At 40.9% G+C, this 26,847-nt stretch overlaps 1 protein-coding gene across 1 annotated transcript in view; it reads right to left on the reverse strand.

Annotated features, from left to right (window-relative positions):
* Nucleotides 1-2,224: 2,224 nt before the first annotated feature.
* The window catches only part of LUC7L (LUC7 like), a 49,474-nt gene continuing 24,851 nt past the window's right edge, over nucleotides 2,225-26,847 (reverse strand). Inside the window, exons 5-9 of the mRNA XM_040357038.1 lie at nucleotides 22,875-23,018; nucleotides 19,456-19,632; nucleotides 12,894-12,982; nucleotides 8,319-8,509; nucleotides 2,225-2,495 (exon numbers count right to left, since the gene is read on the reverse strand). Of these exons, the coding sequence (XP_040212972.1) occupies nucleotides 8,341-8,509; nucleotides 12,894-12,982; nucleotides 19,456-19,632; nucleotides 22,875-23,018 (579 nt within the window). The 3' untranslated portion in view covers nucleotides 2,225-2,495; nucleotides 8,319-8,340. The remainder of the gene's footprint in view (nucleotides 2,496-8,318; nucleotides 8,510-12,893; nucleotides 12,983-19,455; nucleotides 19,633-22,874; nucleotides 23,019-26,847) is intronic.

Below are 26,847 nucleotides of genomic sequence, written 5' to 3' on the forward strand. Positions count from 1 at the left end.
CAGAGTGCGGCCCCCCCCTCTCCTGAACCGCACCAGGCCACATGCCCTCAACATGGGGAGGATGTCCCCATGTTGATGGGGACAAGGGTCTCATCCCCACAACCCTTACCTGGTGGTTGAGGGGGTATGTGGGCAGGAGGTTTATCAGAATCTGGAAGACCACTTTAACAAAGGGGACCCCCAGATCCTGACCCCCTCCTGTGTGAAATGGTAATGGGGTACACTGTACCTCTACCATTTCACGAAGGAAGTGTAAAGTCTTGTAAAAAAAAAAAAAAACACACTGACACCAAAGAATAAAGTCCTTTATTTAAAAAAAAAAAAAAAAAAAAATCCAGCGGTGAGAAATCCACTCGTTTCCGGCTTCCTGCGTTGTCTTGATCCTGCGACGGCTGCGGGTGATCTCCCGCGATGAGAAGATCATGCGTCAGGTGATCTCCGCTCCGGCGATGAGAACATCCATTCATCCAGCGCAGCAGCATCCCAGACCTCCTCTCACCACTGGGCACAGCCCAGCGAATGAGCGGCTGAAGCTGTGACATTTCTTATATAGAGAAGGCAGAGCCACCCGTCACGTGACCCCGCCCCCTCTGACATACCCTCTGCTACGTCACTGGGTAAGCCCAAGAAGAAGAAAGACCTTTACAGTTCGGGTTCGCTCAACCCTACTCCCTAGACTTTTATTGCAACAACTTATCTATCTAATGGCAGAAAGGAAGCACAGTAAGCAGGGACTGAAACAAGTCAGTTTGAGTCTGCAACAATGGCATCCGTTTTTACCACTTCCACCCTGGACAAAGATTTAAAAATGGCTTGAGCTGGTTGGATGTAATCACTGTTCAGCAGTCATAGCTGCCTAAATATATTATAGAGGTTCTGTCCATCCGTCTGATTAGCATACGGAAAGCAGTCTAACAGTAAATTGAGACTGTGGCAGACTACCTCTTTAACTAGTTCTAGCCATCCCAGTAGATCCCAAGCCACACCCCCTCCCCCCCCAACCCAAATTTTTGATTCTTTTTACACAAACGCTAAAAAAAAGCTGGATGCATTCCTAAAAGCACAGAATGGAATTGCCCATTACCATAGATTGTTTTTCCACATTTTATATGTGGTTTATACTGTTTTTTTTGCCTTCCATTGGATCAAACCGTGGGTAGAGTTCTGTACATGGACAATGAACCCTGTACTTGTGTCTTTCAGCCCAGCTACATAAGAAAGATGCTCAAAACCAAATTAAATCTTTGCAAAGGCTTGGTAAAAGATGGATGTACGGTATATATACTCTTAAAAGCTAAAAACCCACAAGTACAAGTTCATATAGTAGATAAATGCACCAAGATAAAAACAAAAACAAATCTGTGTAGAAATGTTGGTGTTTTACTTAAGATACTTCATGATGTGTAAAGCAAGCCACATTAGCATTACTGCTGTAGTGGTGGTAATCCTTACATTAGCGTATAGGATATAACTGAGGCTTCCATTCAAAAACACCATTCAATTCTCTACCACACAAACATTCTATCCGATGCATCTACGGATCATTAAAGTATATGTAAGGCCAAAACATTGTTCCCCATTTTGGATAGAGTAGGACGTGGGATGACACAGGGGTGGTACCTGTCAAGTTTATATTTTGCCATCCCATTGGGATGACTGTTCATTTCCGGTCCCAAAGACAAAAAAAAAACCCAAACAGCTGTCACCGCAACAAGCATAAGACCTATTCCTGTCCCGGTGAGAACTCAAAAACCCTCACAGTGCCAGGGACAATGATCACCAAGAGGGTAAATCCCTCCAATAAAAAAACCTGACGGGTGTTCCAAGCTTTTCACATTCTATTGAAAATGATTTTGGCTTTAGATACACTAGGTTTATGAACCAGTTTTACACATGTGTAAATGTATTGCAGAATCTTTCTGAATCACCATAGATAACATAGGAAACATACAACATTGTTGCCTCCATAAACACTGCCCACATGTATTTTTATTTTGCATGGATTTAACCTGAAAAATACTTGGACAAACTTGTTCAACATACCTTAAATGTACATTTTTAAAAAGGTAAAGAGTAGCTGATCTATTACAGCAAGCATATTCCTATTGACAAAACATTTCAACAGATAATACATAAGCTTGAAATCACATGAAACTACATTAACAGTTTTTCGTATGCAACTTCCCCATCCATGTCCCCTAAAAAACACAACAAACAAAATGAGTACACTAAACAAATGATTTAATTGTATACCAACTACTTTCAACGGAGGGCAAGCAGAATATAATTAATAACATTGCTATTTTCAAACAATAAAAAAATTGGATTTATCAAATGTGAGCTTTCAGTAAGAAAAAAAGCTTTATTGTCATTTATAGAACATTGCTCGATTGATTAAAAATACAACACAAAGTATGTTATCTGATGCAGTGCAGGTTTTCTCCAGATGCAAAGTCAAAAGACTTCGTTATCGTTGCTGTGTGATCCCTGCTGATCTACAAGAAAAAGATGCATACAGTTACATTTACAGAGCAACAATAGTTTAAAAATAGATACATATTAAATGGGCCAGTAAACCCCAAAACAATATAAAAAAAGATCATTAACATTTTATGTGGTAAATTTGGCTTACCTACTACTTCAGTACAAAGATCTACTGATCTCGGCAAACAAGCATTTTCTATCACTGTTAAGGGAAAGTGTGCAGTTCAATGGATAAAAAAGCCTAGAGCTCCACCATCTGGCTGGAGAGAAAACTGTTTAATTTGGACCTCAATTCTTATTTTGGATATACATTACAAGCATAATAAAAAGCAGACATTAAACACTTAGCCAGATGACTGTGCTAAGGACTGAGACGAGTATACAGAAAGTAGAATCTCATCACTGCGGCAGACGAACGTCTTTACTCTCCCCTCCATCAGTCATTGCCGACTTGGACAGTTGTAACGCTACTTTCTAGCAGCACAGAGCGATGCAGCAGTACAGGCAATAACAAAGGCTGCTGTGCAAGCATCAACATTTCCCAAAACTGTACCAGCCGTGTCATTATCACACTGAATGATGGAGTGAGCATATATAGTGCCTTGAAAAGGTATTCATACCCTTTGACATTTCCACATTGTCATGTTACAACCAAAAACAAATCTATTTTATTGGAATTTTATGTGATAGACCAACACGAAGTGGCATAGAATTGTGAAGTGGAAGAAAAAAAAAATGGTCTTCAAACTTTTTTTTTTTTTACAAAGAAATGTGTGAAAAGTAGGAGGTACACTGAAATTCCCGGCCGCCAAAACATATTGTCCGAAAATGGCGTTCATTTGGTCGAAAGACAAAAAGGTGGCAATAATGTAGGGCTGCAACTAACGATCATTTTCATAATCGATTAGTTGACCGATTATTGTTTCGATTAATCGAATAATCGGTTAATAACCTTTAAAAAAAATAAAATTAATAATTGCTGCGATTTGCATTTTTTATTTTTTTGGGCAGATTAGAAAACACAAATTGCCACAAAAATGTTTTTCTGCAGCTTCTCTATTGAAGTATATTGAACCCAAAAAAATAAAATGGCACCGTTTTGCGTTAAAAAAAATCCTTGCCCTTTCCAAATACGCAACAGCTTAAAAAATCATGGATGTGAAACCATGTAAATGAACTGTAGTGTGTTTCTGCAAAAAGCACAGAGGTGTGACCCAGGCCTGAGATGTTTAGTAACATAACGGGGGTTAAAAAAACTAAAATGAGTACAAAAAGAGCAAATCGCTACTGTAAGGGGTTCATTTTTTTACTGTGGGACAATGAAAGTAATATTTACAGTGGGGATTTTCTCTTTTTGTACTATAAAGGGCTATTTTTTTTTAACCCCATTATGTTACTGGCCGATTAATCGATTATGAAAATGGTAATCGATTAATTTCATAATCGATTAGTTGTCGATTAATCGATTTGTTGTTTCGGCCCTACAATAATGGCACCGAAGAGGGGGACGGTCCGACCTGGGTGCCGCACATTGTGGGGGCGTCATCCTGGAGTGCCCCAGTCAGAGCCCTCCCCTCCCTCCTCCTCTCCTTGTGATGCAGAGTGGCGATCTCCCGCTGTGTCATGGAGCTGAATTGTTCAACAGCCACTGTAACAAAGTCCAGCCTCCTGTGAGATGGCACACTGATCCAATGCCGGAAAACTGAATCAGTGCAACATGCATCATTGGAGGCAGAACTTTGTTACTACGGCCGCCCGTCCCAGGCAATTCAAATTCAGCTCCGTGACAAAGGAGAAGAGCACCGATCTGATCCGGGCACTGATGATGCTGCATCTGTTGGGCACACTGGTGAGGCCACATTGATCTAATTGCATCATGCCTGCAGTCTGACCATCTCCTGTATCAGGTCTGCTACAGGTGCACCAAATGGAAATTTTGTAAATACCATTAGCAGCGTGTTTACGTTTAGGCAAGAGATTGAAGACATGATACAAAAGATGGGTAGAGACTGCATTTTCTTGAGCTTTACTTGCACTAAAAAAGGTGCCAATAATGACCAATAGATTCATATGAATTTAAAATTAATAATTAACCACTTCAGATCCGCACTATGACCGAAAGACGGCCGCAGCGCAGACCTGAACTGCCGGGTGGATGTCCCTGGACGTCCTGCTGTTCTCTTCCATGTTGGGGATAATACAGATGTTTTTTGGCAAATGCGAGAAGGGCCATTGTTCTTTTTGGTCAGCAGGGGCTTTCACCACGAATGCCATTTTTGCCCAGTCTCTATTATTGTTGAATCATGAACACTGACCTTACTAAAGGAAAGTGAGGCTTGCAGTTCTTTAGATGTTAGTTCTTTTATGACCTCCTGGATCAGTAGTCGTGCTCCTCGAGCGATTTTGGTAGGCTGGCCACTCCTGAGAGGGTTCACCACTGTTCCAAGTTTTCTCAATTTGCGGATAAAGGCTCTCATCATGGTTCGCTGGAATCCCAAAGCCTTAGAAATGGCTTTTTTAACCCTTTCCATACTGATACATGTCAATTACTTTGTCTCTCATCTGTACTTGAATTTATTTTGATCGTGGTGTGTGTTGCTTTGAGATCTTTTCACTTTTTCAGGCATTTTCCATTTAAGCGATTTCTTGATTCAACAGGTCTGGCAGTAATCAGGCCTGTGTGCTAAAGTGAACTTTCACATTGGGCTAGGCAGGTTTGGATAGATTTTTCTCTTAAATTAAATAATTTAAAAATGGCATTTTGAATTTACTTAGGCTACCTTAAACACATAAAGTGCTTCTAAACTTCCAGTAAAAACACTGAGCGCTTTTGAAGAGCTTTCCATTCATTTCAATGGAGAGGGGAGTTTTTCACAGCCCTGCCAGCACACTGCCCCAGTGTGAAAACATGTATTGATTTTAATGGAAATAAGTTTGTGGGGTTTTGAGGGGCTGTTTTTAGCATGAAAGCGCCTTAAAAGTGCCTCAGTGTGAAAGTGGTCTTAGGGTTATCTTTGTGCAACATTAAAAATGTGTGTGATAGAGATAGAGATAGATAGATATATATATATCTATCTATCTATCTCTATCTATTATACACGCATACATACAGTACAGACCAAAAGTTTGGACACACACCTCATTCAAGGAGTTTTCTTTATTTTCATGACTCTGAAAATTGTAGATTTACACTGAAGGCATCAAAACTATGAACACATGTGGAATTATACATAACAAAAAAGTGTGAAACAACTGAAATTTTTTTATATTCTAGGTTCTTCAAAGTAGCCACCTTTTGCAGCAGACACATCTCTAGAACTGGTAAGAGGAGACTGTGTGAATCAGGCCTTCATGTTAGAATATCTGCTAGGAAACCACTGCTAAAGAAAGGCAACAAGCAGAAGAGACTTGTTTTGGCTAAAGAACACAAGGAATGGACATTAGACCAGTGGAAATCTGTGCTTTGGTCTGATGAGTCCAAACTTGAGATCTTTGGTTCCAACCCCCGTGTCTTTGTGCGACGCAGAAAAGGTAAACGGATGAACTCTACATGCCTGGTTCCCACCGTGAAGCATGGAGGAGGTGTGATGGTATGGGGGTGCTTTGCTGGTGACACTGTTGGGGATTTAATCAAAATTGAAGGCATACTGAACCAGCATGGCTACCACAGCATCTTGCAGTGGCATGCTATTCCATCCGGTTTGCGTTTAGTTGGACCATAATTTATTTTTCAACAGGACAATGACCCCAACACACCTCCAGGCTGTGTAAGGGTTATTTGACCAAGAAGGAGAGTGATGGGGTGCTGCGCCAGGTGACTACCTCTTGAAGCTCATCAAGAGAATGCCAAGAGTGTGCCAAGCAGTAATCAAAGCAAAAGATGGCTACTTTGAAGAACCTAGAATATGAAATATATTTTCAGTTGTTTCACACTTTTTTGTTATGTATAATTCCACATGTGTTAATTCATAGTTTTGATGCCTTCAGTGTAAATCTACAATTTTTATAGTCATGAAAATAAAGAAAACTCTTTGAATGAGAAGGTGTGTCCAAACTTTTGGTTTGTACAGAGAATATATATATATATATATATATATATATATATATATATATATATATATATATATATATATATATATATATATATATATATACATACATATATATATATACATATATATATACATATATATATATATATATATATATATACATATATATACATATATATATACATATATATATATATATATATATATATATATATATACATATATATATACATATATATATATATATATATATATATATATATATATACACATACACACACACACACACACACACACATACATACATACACACACACACACACACACACACACACACACACACACACACTTTATATAGACTTCAAAATTTTCTCAGACAAGCCAACATTTTCAGAAGCTACTTTTTTCCCCACAATTGTGACTACTTGCCATTCCCAGGATATCGCTGGAATGACCTCAAGGCTCTTTGACAATGAAAAATTTAGATAAATAACCCTAAAAATTTGTTTTAGTATTTTAACCACCACAGCTCCAGAAGGTTTTACCTACTCCATGACCAGGGCGTTTTTTTGCTATTCAGCACTGCACTAGTTTAATTGGCAATTGTGTGGCCATGCAATGCTGTTCCCAAATTAAAGTGTTTTTTTTTTTTTTTTACACTTTCTGCTATAAAAAACATGCCCAAACAATTTTCTAGTTTCTTCATAAAATGTAATCGAAAATATATTCTGCTTCATGTCTTTGGTAAAAAACAAAAAAACAAATAATACCAAAAATCTTATATTAAAGTGGAACTTAATTTTTTTCATCTTTCCATCTATTAAATCTTCTGCCCTTGTGGTTTTAACTTCGGATATTCATTTTTTTTTTTCTGCCAGTAAATACCTTATACAGCCCAATTCCTGTTTGTCTGGTAAAAAGGCCTAGGGGTTATGGCCTCATGCACACAGCACTCTCTCACATGAGTCATAAGAGGGCCAATGAGGACCGCAGAGCTGGAGTTAAAATGGATGCAGCCAGATTTAGCGAGGCGATTTCTGCAGCATATTTGGCAAGTATAGTATCACAGTATATATCAAATATGCAAAGTGGTTGGAAGGAAGCTTCAGAATGGCAAAGATGTTTTTAGTACAAATTATGTAAGCAGACTGCAGTCCCTGTTTAATTGTCTTGATTGAAAGTTCTAGTGTTTACAAACTATAGTATAAATACTGAAATTTGGTTTTATATATACTAGTAATGGCAGTGATCAGCAACTTATAGTGGGACTGATAGTGCAGCGACACCGATATCACCAGTGAAATGATCAGTGCCAATACATTGTCATTAGTACAATGACACTGGTTGGAAAGGGGTTTACAGCCAGGAGAAATCAAATGGTTAACTGTTACTAAGCAACGTAAGAGTTTTATCTCCCTGCTTTATACAGGTAGAAAAAAAAGCCACATCACTGTACTCAGTAGAGAGCCCTGTGTTTGCCAATAGAGTTCTTCTGTCATTCACTCAGCGTGTCCCAGCCATAAATCATTGTCCGGGACCCGCTCATCGTCTTGTGCTGGGGTGGGCGGTATAAGTGCGGTGGGTGGGCCTGAACTGGTTAAGGGTGTAATGTACATATGGGAGGTGGGTCAGTATCCATGTACTGCCTTTTGTACCTAGTATAAAATCAGATATTACCGATGCATCCAGGTGAGGGAAACCATTAACTTTTAATCATAATTTGTAGAACAACACCTCTCAGTTTATAAGCAAAGCCCATTAGGTTTATGTGTTGCACATTACCTTTGCAATCCTCTTGCAGTAGTTATTTTTTTGCCCTCTCCTTATCCTTATCTCTAGAACTGCCATGGTAACCTTTGTTACGACTTCCTGATCGACTACGATGTCGCCTGTGTCGGTCCCTTGATCTTGATCTTCGTTTGTCACGAGAAGTGGATCGTGATCTTCGTCGTCGCCGATCCCTTGAACGCGATCTAGGAGAGAAACACATTGCGTTTCAGAGCAAAGTATATGAAATGTAAAAAACACCCTATATTACTAATTAAATGCTTGCAGCTGCCTTGCATTACTCACAACGTGAACTACTAAATTAAAGCACCCTAATCTGCAATAGCAACTTTCTGCTCCGAGAGCACTTGTGGTAGCTAGGTTGTTCTTTGACAGACAGCTAAAGTGGACACACAGGAACTGATTTACTAAAGGGTGCAGCTTCACATGGTAGCCAATCAGCTTCTAATGTCAGCATTTTCAACGAAGCTTTGACAAAAAAATGGAGGCCGGTTGGCTTCTATGTACAGCTGCACTAGATTTTGCACTCTCCAGTTTTAGTAAATCAACCCCATAGTATGGGAAAATGACACAGCATGAGCCAAGCCAATTTAGGTACTCCAGGGCCTGGGACATTGAAGCTGCAAATTGTCATCTTTAAATGGAACTTCTTTATGTCAGTGTTTGTGAGTGCATGTTCACGCCTATTATTGCACACCAATACACAGCTATACCCAAGGCCAATGATTCACTGCTCAGCTTTGGAAAGGAACTTTCAGGTGCACACATTTTACAGTGCTAAACATACCAGTACTAAATCTTCTCCATGGAACATTGCTAGCAGATCACATACACTGAACATGCAATTTATGCTGTAACATGGCACTGATCAGTTACAGTGCTCAATTTTACCAGTGCTGTCTATTCCCATCCCACATCCAATATCAAACAGAGTGGCCGATTAGCCGTGTTAATTTAGTCTACTAAAATGGCATTAGTCAAGACTATGACTTGAAAATCCGTTTCTATAGTGCATGTTCAAACCTTATTATAATAAACATTACATTTTGCATTCACATTTACCTAAACCCAAGTACCAAAGTTTGGCGCCATTCCACAAGTGTGCGCAATTTTAAAGCATAAAAACAATAAGTTATAGCAGATGTATAAAGGCTGACTGTGACATTACAGTAAGTTTATAGAAGTTGAATAGTGCATTGTTCACAGCAAATCATCCATTTCAAAGTTACAGAGACATCATACCAAGTAACAAATTCAGCTGTGCCTAAAGAACAAGGGTTCTTAACCACTTGAGACCCGCGCTGTAGACGAAAGATGTCCACAGCGCAGCTCTCAACTGCCCGGCGCACCGCTGAGATGCGCGTGCCTGGCGGCCAGGTACACGCGACCGGCGGTGACAGCAGGGACGTGGAGCTCTGTGTGTAAACACAGAGCTCCACGTCCTGTCAGGGAGAGAGACCGATGCTGTGTCCCTTGTACATAGGGACACAGCATCGGTCACCTCCCCCAGTCAGTCCCCTCCCCCCACACAGTAGAACACACCCAGGGAATACATGTAACCCCTTCCCTGCCAGTCACATTTATACAGTAATTAGTGCATTTTTATAGCACTGATCGCTGTATAAATGTGAATGGTCCCAAAAGTGTCCGATATGTCTGCCGCAATATCGCAGGCCTAACTAAAAAAAACAAAAATATACGCAGATCGCCACCATTACTTGTAAAAAAAAAAAAAAAAATCCATCCTCTTTTTTGTAGGCGCTATAACTTTTGCGCAAACCAATCAATATACGCTTATTGCAATTTTGTAGCAAAAATATGTAGAAGCATACGTATCGGCCTAAACCTAGGAAAAATCTATTTTTTGAAGAAAAAAAATTGGGATAATATAACAAAAAGTCAAGAATATTGTGTTTTTTTTCTCAAAATTTTCAGTATTTTTTTGTTTATAGCGCAAAAAATAAAAAAAATCGCAGAGATGATCAAATACCACCAAAATAAAGCTCTATTTGTGGGGAAAAAATTTATAAAAATATAATTTGGGTACAGTGTTGTATGACCGCGCAATTGTCATTCAAAATGAGTCAGCGCTGAAAGCTGAAAAATGGTCTGGGCAGGAAGGGGGTTTAAGTGCCCAGTAATGAAGTGGTTAAGTGCCGCAATCAGACTTCACTACAACAAAAAACAGAGCTTCACATTTTTTTATGTTACAGCCTTATTCCAAAATTGATTAAAGTGGAGTTCCACCCATAAATATAACATTACATCAGTAGTTTTAAAAAAATGTCATTAGTCCTTTAAGAATTTTTTTTTTTTTTTTTAGATGCCTTCAAAGTGTTGTTGCTAGGCAGAATAGTTAATCTTCCCACTTCCTGCACCTAGGTGCTTAAGCTTCACCGCACAGACTCCTGGGAATGTAGTGGGTGTCACTTTCCATGAGTCTGTGCACTCCCCAGTCTCGAAGAATCATGTGACTTGGACAGTACAGGTGCTGAAACCTGATCTGAAAACTATTACGTTGCTTGTGCAGCACTGAGCATGTGCGAGATCTGCAAGGCTGAAATCCAGGAAGTTATACAGTCTGGCTTCATGATGCCCACACTTAAGATGGCCCCAGTCAATTTCTATTTTATAAAGTGTCTAAATGCTGTAACAACCTAACAAAACGGACCTTAGTTTACAGACTAACTTTACTAGAATACATTAAGCTTGTGTATTACAGGGGTATTTATATTTAAAAAGTGAAATTGTGGCCGGAACTCCGCTTTAAATTCAATATTTTCCTCAAAATTCTACTAACAATATTCCATAATGACAACGTGAAAGAAGTTTGTTTATACATTTTCAAAGATAAAAACGCAATCACACAAAAATAAATCTCATGTACATAAGTATTCAGTTTTGACTCAAAATTAAACTCTGATGCATCCCGTTTCCACTGATCATCCTTGGAGTTGTTGATACAACTTGGAGTCCGCCTGTGGTAAATTCAGTTGATTGAAAAAGAAAAAGATTTGGAAAGGCACACACCTGTCTATACAAGTTCCCACAGGTAACAGTGCATGTCGGAGCACAAATCAAGTCATGAATTGTATCAAGGCACAGAAAAATTTCTGCAGCATTGAAGATCCCAATGAGCACAATGGCCGCCATCTTTCGTAAAAAGAAAAAAAGTTTGTAAGAACCTTCCAGAAGAACCACCATCTCTGCAGCACTCCACCAATCAGGTTTGTATGGTAGAGTTGCCAGACGGAAACCCCTCCTGGAGTTTGCCAAAAGGCACCTGAAGGACTCAGACCATGAGAAAAAAAATCTCAGGTGTGATGAAACAAAAATGTAACTCTTTAGGCCAGAAAGGCAAGTGTCATGTCTGGAGGAAACCAGGCACCACTCATCACCTGGCCAATGCCATCCCTACAGTGAAGCATGGTGGTGGCAGCATCATGCTGTGGGGATTTTCAGCAGCAGGGACTGGAAGACTAGTCAGGATTAGAGCTGTTAAATTTTAAAAGCAGCAGCAAACCTTACATGCTTGCAAATGTGACAGAACACCTCTGATTTTCATATTTAGTTAGTTAAATGTAAAAATCAGAGTTCTTTCACATTAGCAACCATGTAAGGTCAACAGGTTTGCTGCGGCTTTTAAAATTTAACATGTAAACAGTCTGTTAGATTTACATATACTGTATTTAACCACATAAGCTCCGCTTTGTGTTGAAAATAACGGAATAAAATGTTGAGAATCGCGAGAGAATCATGATCTTCATTATATATATATATATATATATATATATATATATATATATATATATATATATATATATATATATATATATATATATATATATATATATATATATATATATATAAAAAAATTGCGATTCTCATTTTTTCCAGAATCGTGCAGCTTTAGTCAGGATCAAGGAAAATATGAATGCAGCAATGTACAGAGACATCCTCGATAAAAACCTGCTCCAGAGCACTCTGAACCTCGGACTGGGACAAAGACCCTAACCACACAGTCAACATGAGTGGCTAGGAGCAACTCTGAATGTCCTCGAGAGGCCCAGCCAGAGCACAGACTTGAATGCGATTGTACATCTCTAAAGAGATCTGAAAATGGCTGTGCACCAACGCACCCCATCCAACGATGGAGCTTGAGAGGTCCTGCAAAGAAGAATGGGAGAAACTGTCCAAAAATCAGTGTGCCAAGCTTGTAGCATCATACTCCAAAAGACTTGAGGCTGCAATATGTGCCACTGGTGCTTCAACAAAATAGAGCATATGTGAATACTTGTGTACATGTGGATTTTTTCATTTTTAAATTTGCAAAGATTTTAAACAAACTTCTTTCACGTTGTCATTATGGGGAATAGTTTGTATAATTTTAAGGAAAATAATAGAATAAGACTGTAGCATAAAAATGTGAAAAAGTTTTACTCCGTTTGAAGTGACTGGATAACGTACAGAAACTACAAAACCCCATTAAAGTCTTCATTTTATTGGGTTGTAGTTTTGGCTTAACACTTCTATTAAAAACAAAATTACACAATGTTTTGAACTACTAACCTCTTTCCCCCTCGCTCTTCCTTTTCCCGCTCCTCTCGTCTCTTCAAGCGTTCCTGGTTTCGTTTCTCCTGCTTGCTTGCGACAGCTTTCTAAATTTGTGAAAAAAATATATTTAACAGCTTTCACTTACTTCTATAAAATGGTAGTTCACAACCATTTATAAACTATGATAAATCAGAAATTATAATGATGCTTTCTACTAGGGTTGTCCCGATACCACTTTGAGACCGAGTACAAGTACCGATACTTTTTTTCAAGTACTCGCCGATACCGAATACCGACACTTTTTTTTTTCACGTGACAGTGGCGCTGTTTTTTTTTACAGTGATATTCTTTTTTTGGGGGGGGGGGGGGTAGTGGATTGTCAGTGTGTTCGTTTATTATTTACATTTTATTTTTTTAATTTATTGCAATTTTTTTTTTATCAGCCCTGTTGGGGGGCTTTGGTGGGGTTTTAACAGATCTCTGACATCTCCCCTCTGAGACGGGGAAAGGGACACATATTCCCCAGTCCCTTTCTCAGCAGCATCCGCTGCACTGAAAATGAATGGACAGTTTACGATGTTTCAGTTATGTGAATGGACAGAGTCAGTAATCACCGACTCTGTCCATTCGGAACAGTAAGGAGCCGGATTTACCTCCGCTCTCCATCCTGACAGTTCCAGGGGGTGGAGGAGGAGTACAGAGGGAGAAGGAAACACCGAGGGGGACACAGAGGGAGAAGGAAACACCGAGGGGGACACAGAGGGAGAAGGAAACACCGAGGGGGACACAGAGGGAGAAGGAAACACCGAGGGGGACACAGAGGGAGAAGGAAACACCGAGGGGGACACAGAGGGAGAAGGAAACACCGAGGGGGACACAGAGGGAGAAGGAAACACCGAGGGGGACACAGAGGGAGAAGGAAACACCGAGGGGGACACAGAGGGAGAAGGAAACACCGAGGGGGACACAGAGGGAGAAGGAAACACCGAGGGGGACACAGAGGGAGAAGGAAACACCGAGGGGGATACAGAGGGAGAAGGAAACACCGAGGGGGACACAGAGGGAGAAGGAAACACCGAGGGGGACACAGAGGGAGAAGGAAACACCGAGGGGGACACAGAGGGAGAAGGAAACACCGAGGGGGACACAGAGGGAGAAGGAAACACCGAGGGGGACACAGAGGGAGAGAAACTGCAGCAAAACAGAGAAATGACTTTTAAATCTATACAGCGGTGATCTGTGTTTGTAACTTCCCCACGCACTGATCACCCGCTGACTGTACAAGTATCGGGTGAAGCATCGGGAGCATTTGCCCAAGTACAAGTACTCGGGCAAATGCTCGGTATCAGGACAACCCTACTTTCTACGTTTGGTCATTCAACAATACCAAATTACTATAGTATATATCGTATGTACCGTGATAAATCTAAAAAGGCAGACTTCATGAAATGCAAGTATTTTAGATGTCAATGCACTCAGACAAGCATGCAGCCAGGGAAATCAGAACATCTGACTTGCATACTTGTTACTGGTAATTGAGGAAATATTTGCGAAAAGAAATAGCACAACAGCTACATAATAGCAGTTGTAGAACAGTTTAGTAATGGCAGACTAGATTTTTCAGCACAAGTGTTTACAAGTGTTACTAAGAAGGGCAAGCAACACACGTACACATTTAGCATACAATTAGAAGTAAACCCTCCTTATACTTACCAGAAGCTGCCATCTTCGCTTCTGATCTGGAACTGCCATTTGTGATCAGTTATGACACCAGCTACTTGATTGACAGTTTGGTTGACAGCACGAGCAGTGTGATAATTTTCCATAACGTTTTTTTGAAACTTAAATTGATGGGTTTAGTTTCGCTTTAACCACCTCAATACCGGACACTTTCACCTCCTTCCTGCCCATGCCATTTTTAAAGAGGGGGTTCATCAGAATTTATTTATTTTTTTAAAAGCCAGCAGCTACAAATACTGCAGCTGCCAACTTAAAAAAATAAAAAAATGTACACTTACCTGTGAAAATTTCCATTAACCGCTTGCTAACCAGCCGCCGTAATACAGTGGCAGGTCGGCACGATCCTGCGAGCCGTCATAGTGGTACGTCGGCTCCTTTAAGTGGGATAGCAAGCACAAGCTGCATCGCGGGGGTGCGAATCCTTGTAACCGGCAGTGAGTGCCAGCCGTGGGCACGAGAGGCAGAACAGGGACGCGCATGTTTGTGTAAGCTCTTAAGCCCCGGACCATTTTCTAGCCAAAGGACCAGGCCACTTTTTGCGATTCGGCACTGCGTCGCTTCAACTGACAATTGCGTCGTGCGACGTGGCTCCCAAACAAAATTGGCGTCCTTTTTTCCCCACAAATAGAGCCTTCTTTGGGTGGCATTTGATCAACTCTGCGGTTTTTATTTGTTGTGCTATAAACAAAAATCGTGTCAAGTTTGAAAAAAAAAACAAAAAAAAAAAACTATATTTTTTACTTTTTGCCATAATAAATATCCCCCAAAAAATGATATAAAAATTTTTTTTTTCCTCAGTTTAGGCCGATATTTATTCGACACATTTTTGTTAATTTTTTTTTTAAATAAAATCGCAATAAGCGTTTATTGATCAGTTTTCGCAAAAGTTATAGCGTCTACAAAATAGGGGATAGTTTTATGGTATTTTTTATATTTTAATTTTTTTTACTAGTAATGGCGGCGATCAGCGATTTTTATCGTGACTGCGACATTAAGGCAGACACTTGACACATTTTTGAGACCATTGTCATTTTTACAGCGATCAGTGCTATAAAAATGCACCGATTACTGTGAAAATGCCAGTGGCAGTGAAGGGGGTTAACCACTAGGCTGCACTATAGGGGTCAAGTGTGCCCAGTGTGCGATTATTACTGTAGGGGGGCGTGGCCTGGCACGTCACTGATACTCATTCCCTATGACAAGGAACAGACGATCACTGACACTAGGAAAGGGGGTCCTTAAGCGGGTAAACACACAACCGCCTGTTCTGTTAGGAATGACAGATTGCGAATTCCTAATAGCTAGGAACCACGATCTGCCATTTCCTCTAGGTCAGTCTGCACTGATCGCTGTATAAATGCCAATGACCACCAAAATGTGTCAAAAGTGTCAGCCATAATGTCGCAGTCCCGATAAAAATCACAGATCGCCGCCATTACTAGTGGGAAAAAAAAAAAAAGGCAATAAATCTATCCCCTATTTTGTAGACGATATGAAAAAACTTTTGCACAAACCAATCAATACACGCTTACTGTGATTTTTATCACCAAAAATATGTAGAATACATTTTGCCCTAAACTGAGAAAATGGAGCTTTAAATATTTAAAAAAATATGGGGATATTCTAGCAAAAAGTACAAAATAGTGGGTTTTTTTTCAAAATTGTGGCTCTGTTTATCGTGAAAAAACAAAACAAAAAAAAAAACGCAGAGATGATCAATACCACCAAAAGAAAGCTCTATTTGTGGGGAAAAAAGAATGCCAATTTTAAAGTAGATGAAACCCTCACATTGAGGTTAACTGCCTCAGATGATACACAGAAATAAAAAATAAAATCCCTATATAAGCATTACATGCATATCTGCCGAGAAGCCTGAGCACACATCCAAGACAGCCGATTGGAGGAAAGGCACACATCCCCTCTACACATAGGTAGAGACTCTCGGCTGTCTCTGTTGTATGATCCAGAGCTGTGCCAATTTATAGCAACCTCCCCCAACTGCAAACTCTGGCTGCTCTTATGTCAGGGTGATAACAGAGGAACGCAGCCAGAGACAGCTACTAGACATAGGGCTTTGGAGAAAGACAAGAAAACACGGTAGATCTATGTGACCATCTCAAAAACACCTTCTGTGCACAGCAATCCCCCCCCCCCCCTCATACCTACCCAAGCCCCCTCTAGATCCAGTGATGTTCGGGACTCTCCCTCATTGGCTAAAACAGCAGTAGGCGCCATTGGCGTAAAAGTCAGTGAGCCAATGAGGAGAAAGGGGGAGGGGCCGGGCCTCGGCTCCGTGGGCACACAGAGCAGCAGCTTGGGTGCCCCCATAGCAATCTGCTTGCTGTGGGTTCACTTGGCAGGATTGAGGGGCCAGGAGCTCCAATGAGGGGCTCTAGGAGGAGGATTGGAGCTGCTCTACATTACACAGAGCAGGCAAGCTTGTGTCTGGTGTAGGCAACCCCCGGTACTGGTGCCGCCAGCAAAGCCTCTTTTGCCAGCACTTGACTCCTTCCCCATCAGCAGAGCAGCGCAGGGAAGTGTCAGTGAGACACTAATTCATTCCAATTTCAGAATTCCCCAAACTGCTCCTGCACTGAGAGGGAGGCACTGTAAAAGACAGGAAACATTGTTTGGTTCTTAAACTCTGCTGTAGCTGCGATCGTCAGCTTTTGTGATAGGGAAGAGATTGGGTGCTGTTCTGCTAAGGGGGGGCAGTCCCTGTTTCCAGGATGACGACAACTGTCTTGGCCACTGCTAAAGCCAATCACAGTCCTGCAAGCCCCGTCCACAATCTGGAGGAAGATGATCCGCTTGGTTGCCACTACCAATCTTAGAAAGGAGGAAGGGATTTCACTGTGATTGAGAAAACCCACAAATCAGGTGTCAGTTTGTGGAATTACTGTTGAGCTTCGGGAAACGTTGAAATTACTCCTGAATCTTTGCTTTACTTACTATGGAACCCCTGCACTCTGTGTCCCTTTAAGCCACAGACCGTTTTCAGTGCAATAAAAAAAGAAAAATTCACACCCAAACACTTTTTCTCAGCTGCAGGGGCCCAACTTATGGTCCTGCAAACAGGCCCACTGCTTTCAGAACATGCCCCTGACCTGAGCTCATCATTGCCTATCCAATACATATGCTGGTATGTGACATTACATACAAGCATGTGTGCTGGATGCGAGAGGTGGATTAGCCGGATGAGTCTGCCAATATAGCTAGATGCTTCCTTCCACCACTCTGCACATCATAGCTCAGAAAAGGGTACAGCGGTGAAACAGAAGCGCAGGAGGGGTTCAGATGTGGAACAGAAAAGCAGGTGGGTACAGTGGTGGGCCAGAGGTACAGGGGGTTACAGTGGTGAAACAGATTTGCAGGGGGGACAGTGATCCGAGGTGTAAAAGTGCATGAATTGGGGCTCAACTGAGGTGCAGAGTTGCTTGAGATGGAGCCAATCTGAGACGCGAGAGTACAGGATGTTATTTTCTCACTACCAAAGTAGTTTACAGCATTTTCTTTATAAAAAATCCTTTTCGCAATTGAGAGAGTGAAGTTGACATTTTATAAAAATGAGCATGCTCAATTTCTTTGAAAACATTTTGCCACACTGCGCTCAAAAGTTGCCTAACCCAAGTGTAGGCTTATAAAAGTAGAAGCTTTCAATATTTTGCTATGACCAAGACTGTCTGAAAATGGGTCAGCATAGATATTCCCTTATTCTTATATGCTTTAACCACTTGACCTGCGGAATATATACAAATTGTGCCGAACTGTAGTAAAGTAAAAAAAAAAAAAAAAAAAAAAAAAAAAAAAGCTGTTCCAGTATTGATCAACACTCTACTCCCGACAACCCTTTTTTGTTTTGAAAAGAGTGGGGAAGAGGCAGGGGTTGACAAATTTGCTTGGAATCTAGGAGCCAGCTAAAAAAGTTAGGAGCCAGAAAACGCACCCCGTCCCGACGAGCTTGCGCGCAGAAGCGAACACATACGTGAGCAGCGCCCGCATATGTAAACGGTGGTCAAACGCAATTTTGAAGCGTGACATGTTGGGTATGAATTTACTCGGCGTAACATTATCTTTCATAATATATTAAAAAAAATGGGGATAACTTTACTGTAGTCTAAAAAAAAGTGTAATTTTTTCCCCAAAAAAAGTGCGCTTGTAAGACCGCTGCGCAAATACGGCGTGACAGAAAGTATTGCAACGATCGCCATTTTATTCTCTAGGGTGTTAGGATAAAAAATATATATAATGTTTGGGGGTTCTAATTAGAGGGAAGAAGATGGCAGTGAAAATAGTGAAAAATGACATTAGAATTGCTGTTTAACTTGTAATGCTTAACTTGTAATACCAACGGCCACCACCAGATGGCGCCAGCTCACATCTGGTGGTAATAACTTGTAATACCAACAGCTCACCACCAGATGGCACCAGCCCACCTTCCAAGCCAAGTCGCCAGGACACTATTTCTAGTCGCCATGGCGACCTGGCGCCCGGGATTTGTCGATCCCTGGGAAGGGGTATAAGCTAGATTAGATTTTTATTGCCGTTTATGATTTTATTGCACAGATTTCATCTTGCCTTTTTTATCACAGTAAGGCCCAAATTCACATGGAAGTTCCGCTTGTTAATTTTTCACCCATCTGTTGACAGATGAAACAGGCATAAACAGCAAAGAAATTGAGAACGCAGGCAATTGGAAATTGGAAGAAACCACAAACAGCAATCTAACCTCAGGAGATTCTAGATACTCCCCCCCACAAAGTTTCCATTACATTGCGTATAGCCGAACTTTCTCGGGTTACACTTTTCGGTTTCACTTATTTGAGTACATACTTACTCTCATTTGATCAAGTTTTTCTCTAATCAGTATAAATCCTAGGTGAAGCTTCCCACCAAAGTGATCTGCAAGTCGACGATCATTGTCATGCAGTCCAAGGTATGCAGAACACACTTCACAAACACGAAGCTTCTGCTGCTGGAAGCTGGAGGCAGGCATTGAATTGCGATATTCATCCTGCATATGTAAAGAAAAAAAAAGAAGAAAAAAGGAGGAGGAGGTTAAGGCTGGCAAGGTTACCATACATAAACACAGAGCTTACTCTCTTGTTAAATCCAGCAGTTTATGTAAACAGAGAAAGATCATACAGGTGATTTAGCCCGAGTCTTAACCTTTCCTAACCAATAATCATTGAAACCAAATCTAGTAGCATCAGTATTGCAACTTGACAACCAATATGTCTTCCTACCAGTCAGATGGAGTCTGCACAGGCTACATAATAGAAAAGTGTGGGCTGCAATTGCTGGTCTCCTCCAGAAAATGACTGTGCTTATATGTGAAATGGTTGCAATTGCTTTATCAGTTAACCGATTGTACCTTCTGGCTTCAATATTGTGAGGTACTGACCTTGGAAATGTATGCACACAACGAAAGTCTGACAAAGGTTTTCATCTGCATACCTGCTCAATGTGAATTATTAATTTTTATTTTAATTTTTAAAGCATCAAAGAAGCAGCTCGGCACTGGGAATCTTCACTTTACAGGCGGTCCCCTAGTTACAAACATCTCCTACTTACATACGGAAGGAGACAACAGGAAGCGAGAGGAAATCTACCCCTAGGAAGGGAAATTCACTCCCGTAAAAAATGATGGGGAAAAGGTACCTCCACTGATGCTTTATCACCAATCCTTGTTTCCACAACAACCCAAAATTTAAAAATCCAATTGTCATGGGACAGAAAGTGAGGTGAAATCTTCTGAACAGGGACACAGCAAAACAAAACGCTACAGGGGGTGTTAACCCTTCCCTACGCTATCCAAAAAAAATAATTTAAAGCTTGCAGGTGTGCAACATGCTGAAATCCCCGAACAGAATTTGAATCATGCCCGTGTGTCCCAAAATTACATTCAAGTTTATGGACAGCCTTACCAATTATATTGAAAAAGTGTTAAATCTAAATACCAGAAATGTTGAGGTTTCAAGTCAAAAAAGCTTTAAACGCAGAGCGGTTCCCAAGAAAAGGTGGATTTCATGATATAAAAGTCATGTAGGCACGGAACGCTGCTCAAAAATATTAATTTGAATTCACAGCCAGCTATGGTTTTCAAATGGCATACACAAAATGAGTTCAATCCACTATATTATGAGAAATTAGTTATAACGCTCCTGAGGGGTTACCTTTCGGGCGCTCTCCCGAGTTCAGCATTTGGGACTATAGACACGAATGCCGGACTTGAACCTGCCCCCCCCACGAGACATTGGATTTGATTGACAGCAGTGGGAGCCAATGGTTGCGCTGCCATCAATCTATCCAATCAAGAGACGGGGCCCGTGGAGAGAGGACAATCACGTCTCTGCCAACAGAAATACATAGCTCAGGTAAGGAAAAAGTGGGGCGGATGGCCGGTCACTGCCAGGTGTTTTTTTTTTCACCTGAATGCATAGGAAGCATTTAGGTGAAAATACACAAGGGTTTACAACCCCTTTAACAGGCCACACAAGTACACATTGTAATGCTTAAAGTGATTGTAATGTCCTGATTTTGCTATTAAAATAAATAAACATGGTATACTTCCCTGCTCTGTGCAAAACCTCATCTTCTGGGGTCCCCTGCTAGCACTCCAGGCTTCTTCTACAAAAACCGGTTGGCTGCTTGGAAGATGCCATTTTATAACAGATCTCCAAGTACCCTTTCACAAGTGTCATCACTTCAGTTAGGTTTTTGCGAAGAACACAAGTGGATTCCCATTAGGGCCCTTCCACATAGGCGGTCAGTACCAGATTGGAGCACATTGTATGGGTAGGCGGATGTAAACTAATGATCATCTGTTTTTATCTGCCTATATCAGTATTCATTGAGATCTGTAAGGCTGCATCCTTTCCTATTTAGAAAGATATCCATTATAAGCAAAGTTGTTTTGTTATTTTGTCACCCAAGATTGGTTTCTTCAACAACTACTCAAAAATCAAATGAAGGAAAAAGAAAGAAAAAGTAGAAAAAATTAAATAAAAAAACAGATCTGTTTACATCCGCCCACCCATAAACATACATTGTGGTTCAGTCTGGATCGGTCTGAAAAACTGACAGAATGAATGCCCATGTGAGTGGGCCCAGTTATAGAGTACAATGGTCATATGAAACTCCAATTTGATGCACCCAAGTGCTGAGCAGATCAGGCAGTGAAAAGTTACACTTTCAAAAACATACAATATGAAAGTTTCAGAAAGCACAAAAGGAAATAGTTTTTTTATTGGCTAAAGTATTAAAGTGTGCATTAAAGGGTCACTAAAGGAAAACATTTTTTTTGCTGAAATGACTGTTTACAGGGTATAGAGACATAATAGTTAACTGATTCCTTTTAAAAATGATTAAAAATAGATTAAATTCAATCATATAATGTGCCTGTAGTTTTACTTTCGTTTTTAAACTGGTTTTATGTTTCTGTGAAGTAAAGAGACCCACAGAACAAAAACAAACAAATCCAGGGCAGTGTTTTGTTTTTAAAATGAATCTGATTGGTTCTGAGGAATTTTAGACACACAGCTTGGACCACAGTGAAAAGCTGCCATGAAATTTTCCATAAGGAGCCAGACAAGCAGGAAATGTGGAGATCACAGCAGAATTACAGCTACTTCAAAGCAAAAACGAACAATGAGGACATAAAAACCAGTACTGCAGGTAAGGTAAAGGAAGCTATTTAGCTAAAAAAAAGTGATCCTTTAAGATGAAACAGCACAAACACTTTATCTATATCTCAATTCCTGTTACCCTCAGACCAGGCCACTTTCTTCCATTGTCCAGTTCTGATACTTACTTGCCCATTGTAGGCGCTTCTAGCTGTGGACACGGGTCAGCATGGGCATCCTGACTAATCTGTAGCCATGCAGCCCCCATACACAAAACGGTGATGCCCATTTTTTCTGCTTTCAAAACTTCAGGAGACATGTTTACTTGATGCCTAATATATCCCACTAACTTTCAGATGCCATTGCAGCAAGATGATCATTGTTATTCAACTTAACATGTATAGTACGTGGTCATAAAGATAGAGAGTATATCTCTATAGTAGCCATGGCACTATGAGACATTTGATGTGTGAACAAGAAGAATATGCAACATGTATAACTATTGGCCCCTGGGGGGGGGGACCCCACACAGCTTTGCTTTGAAAAATCCAGGTGGTGTGTAACGAAAACTGATCTCAATTCAACCAAGCCAATTATGAAGCTATGTATACATTTATAATTGATTACCAACCTCAGCCTCTCTTTTCCTAGCCTTAACTCTTTCCATTTCCAACAGAATTCTTTGGGAGTCTTCAACATTTCCTTCAGCTCCCAGCTGTTCAGCTTTGGCCAACAGTTTTCCAATCTCTTCATTCAATTCATGAACTTTTTCTGCCTGGAAAGAAAACAAATACAAAAAAACATTAAAATAGTTGAGTAACCAATACAACCTCTAATTTTTTTTCTTCAATTTCCAGCAAATAAAAAACAGAAATTACGTTTACTGGTAAATGCAGTTTCACAAGCATACCACATGCAATGGACACAACCGCATTTACATATCACCTCCTTATTGCCCGCCAAGTTTAGCGTAAGTAGGCTGCTATTCTTGCACAGTAAGACTAGGTTCAGACATGTGCCAGTCCTTGCCGCCCCTTTATATGCAATTCTCAGTGGGCCACTTTTCTCCCTCTATACTTGTGCTTTGGTAGTGTTGTAAACGGTCACCACCATACACCTACATCAACTGAAAGAACTAAACAGTAAGCACTAAGCAGTTGTTGGACTGAATGTCTATAGCTCATCAATGCCCAGGATCACCAGAGTAGTATAGTTTGCCTTTAACTCAACTTTATTTTATATTGTGGACAACAAACGATACCGTTTTATCCATGGCTTGGCTTCACGTCTAATGGCTAATCCATCCCCAGTTTATTCAGGCTATTAACCACTATCTATTAATTTTTTGTTTCTTTCCTGCATCCTTCAAAATGTGACTTGCCAGCGACACTAGCCCTGGATTATCAATTTTAATTTACTTTTTCCTGTTCACTTTTTTAGAAGTAATATTACTAACAACTATTCATGGCATTCTTTAAAGAATTCCTGCTTTACTGGATTCTTTTTGTTTTTAAAGTGCTTAAGTTGTGTGCAACACTATTTTAAGGGTGGGGGGAAAAAACAGAAGAAAGGGTTTGAAAATATGTAGAACTTCCTGTTGTGGGATTCAAATAGTTTGCAGTCAAGAAAAAAAAAACACACTTCTGCAGATACTACAAAGTAACATCCAGCAGCAAACACAGCTGTGGAAATTGCCATACGACTGTTTCCCCGGAAATGTATTTCATTGAAAAATAAGAAGCATTGACAATTATCTTGAACAACAGGTACACATTGGGGAATTACAAGGCCAAAGACTATCACAGTAAAAAACAGCGTACACTACAAAGTTATGTGTGTGGTAAGGGGTTAGGCCCCAACTTGTTAGTCTAGGCATATTGAAATTTAGCAGAGAACAAAAACTTAGAGGGAGAACTAGAGACGGTGCAATAAGAGCTTTGTTTCCAAGATCTGTGTTATGGAGATGAGTCTAGTCTGACGTGAGGTATCAATGTAGCGTACTTTCAAATGATTGGAAGTGTGGTCAGAAGTAAGGTAGAGAGCCATGTCTTGGTCCAGGGCCTTGTAATTGGGAAAGGAGGATTGGCATAGCATGATTTAGATAGGTGGTGTTTGTGTGTGGGTAAGTAGGCGGAAGACCTAAAAGGAGTAAAATGCTGTCTTGAAGGAATGAGGGGGGGGGGGGTGGGATTGATGAGGGATATTGGGGGCAGGGAAGGGAGGACGTCTGACTTCCCGTGGTTGTGCACGTTTTGAGGGGGAGCTCCTACTTAGTGGATAAGTGTGTGTTGTTAAGTGGCTCGAGAGGGGGAGGAGTGACAGAAAGGGGAGTGGAGAATGGTGGAAGTGGGAAACGATGTACAATGGGTGAGGTCTATTACCGTTCAGGTTGTCGAGTAGATGGGTTCAGTATGTTAGTGTATTCAGGTGTTGTCGGGTAGTGTGACCAACAACCTAATTTTTGGTAAATTTCGTGGTGTCACGTGCGATGTGGATACGTTTTTCCATTTCCGCCACTTTGTGGATTCTGAGGATGAGGAACCATTCTTTGAGTGTGGGTGTTCGAGTTGAGTTCCAGTATAAAGGGAATACACAGTTTTGCTGCGTTGATCATATGCATCACTAGTGATTTGTGCTAGGAGTTATGTGGTATGGGTGAGTGGTGGAGAAGGGGGATATGTGGTTTTTCCAATTGGGTGGATAGCTGGGAAGTGGATAGGAGTTTATTCTGGTGAAAGAACTGATGTGTCCTCATGTGATCATGTGGCCAATTGTCTGAGAAAATGGCCATGCATTCCTGGTGGGAAGTCAGGGTTTAATTTAACCGGTGTGAGCGGTCTGGGAACAGAAGAGATGGAAGTTTTGTGACATGCCCAGCGAAAGCAGTCAAGGTTATGTCCTATTAAGAGGTGGTTTTGTACAACTGGAGGGATGTGTCATGGGGAGATCCATGGGAGAGAGTCCAGTCGCAGGTTTGTGAAAGATGCTTCCAGGGAAACCCAGTCTTTTTGAAGTGAGTACATTCTAGTCCACTATCCTTGTGAGGTGGGTAGCTGTGTGATAGTTTAGGACATGGGTCATCAAACTACGGCCCTCCAGTTTTTCAGGAACTACAATTCCCATCATGCCTAGTCAGGTCTGTGAATGTCAGTGTGTTACAATGCCTCATGGGATGTGTAGTTCTACAACAGCTGGAGGGCCGTAGTTTGAGGATCCCTGGTTTAGGAAGTCTGGGAGGCCTATGCCTCAAAGTCGCTTTGGACGGGTTAGTAGTAACTTATTCTGGGTTTTCGTTCTCCCCAGAGGAATCTGGAACAAATACTTCTGTACGTTTTGAAGAAGGCAGGTGGGAGCTGTACAGAAATGGTCTAATATGTAGAGCATTCTCGGTAGAGCGTTCATTTTTAGTATTGCCACTCTGTCAAACCAAGAGAATATTGGTTTGTTCCAGGATTTGAGGTCGGAAGTCAGTCTATTAAGGAGGGGGAGATGGTTCGCAGTATACAAGTCTGAGAGCTTGGATGGAAGCTGTATACCCAGGTATGCGATTGATTCACATTTCCATTGGAATTAGAAATGTTTTTGCATTGGGCTACTAGAGATTGAGGTAAAAATATGTTAAAAAATGTATTTTGACAATAGCATCAGTAAAGTAGTCACTGGGTTTGTTAGGAATAGCAATATGTTGTCTGCAAAAGCGGCATACTTACATTCCTTCGTGGGCGCTCGGATTCCCTGAATATCTGGGTTGAACCTCAGTTTACGGAGGAATGGTTCGAGCGTGAGCACAAAGAGAATGGGGGATAGGGGGCACCCTTGTCTTGTTCCGTATGGGGAAGACATTCGACAGTGTTGTTTACCCAGACTTTAGCCGATGGGCCCACGTATAGTGAAAGGATTAGGTCGGGGATAAGAGTGGACCCAGGCCTATTGCCTGCAAGACCGCTCTCATGTAGTCCCATGCCACTCTGCATATGACTTTTTTTAGTAGACCGATCTCCAAACCAGGTCAAATGAGGACTCTAAAATTGTTGCAGCTTTGGTGAAAATGCTGTATTATATAGGATGTATATAGCGCCAAAAACGCTTTACAACATGAGGACAGACAGTGCAGGAGAAATCAGAGGGCCTCGCTCGTTAGAGCTTACAATCTAGAAGAGGGGGTCAAGTGAAACAAGATAACAACTGTGGGGGATAAGCTGATGGAGAAAATGAAAATAAAGTTGTAGGATAGAGTAGGAGATAAATCTGACAGATTGGGGGTAAGGAGTTCCATAGTATTGGAGAAGCTCTGGAAAAAACTCCTGGAGGCGAGCATGGGAGGAGGGAGCTAGAGAGCAGGAGGTCTTGAGAGAGAGACAAAGAACAATTAGGTTGGCATTTTGGGACTAGGCTAGTGATGTAGCTGGGGGGGGGGGCGGCGTTGGACTGCTTTGTAAATTAGTTGTTAGTATTTTGAATTTAATTTGTTGGGTGAGCAGAAGCCAGTAAAGGGATTGACAGAGGAAAAGCAGACACAGAGCGTTTTTTTTCTTAAAGATGGAGAGTCTGGCATCAGCACTCATGATGGATTGAAGGAGGGGGTAGACTATGTAGAGGTAAGC

This window comes from Rana temporaria, chromosome 6, assembly GCF_905171775.1.
Source record: "Rana temporaria chromosome 6, aRanTem1.1, whole genome shotgun sequence".
NCBI classification, from domain to species: Eukaryota; Metazoa; Chordata; class Amphibia; order Anura; family Ranidae; genus Rana; species Rana temporaria.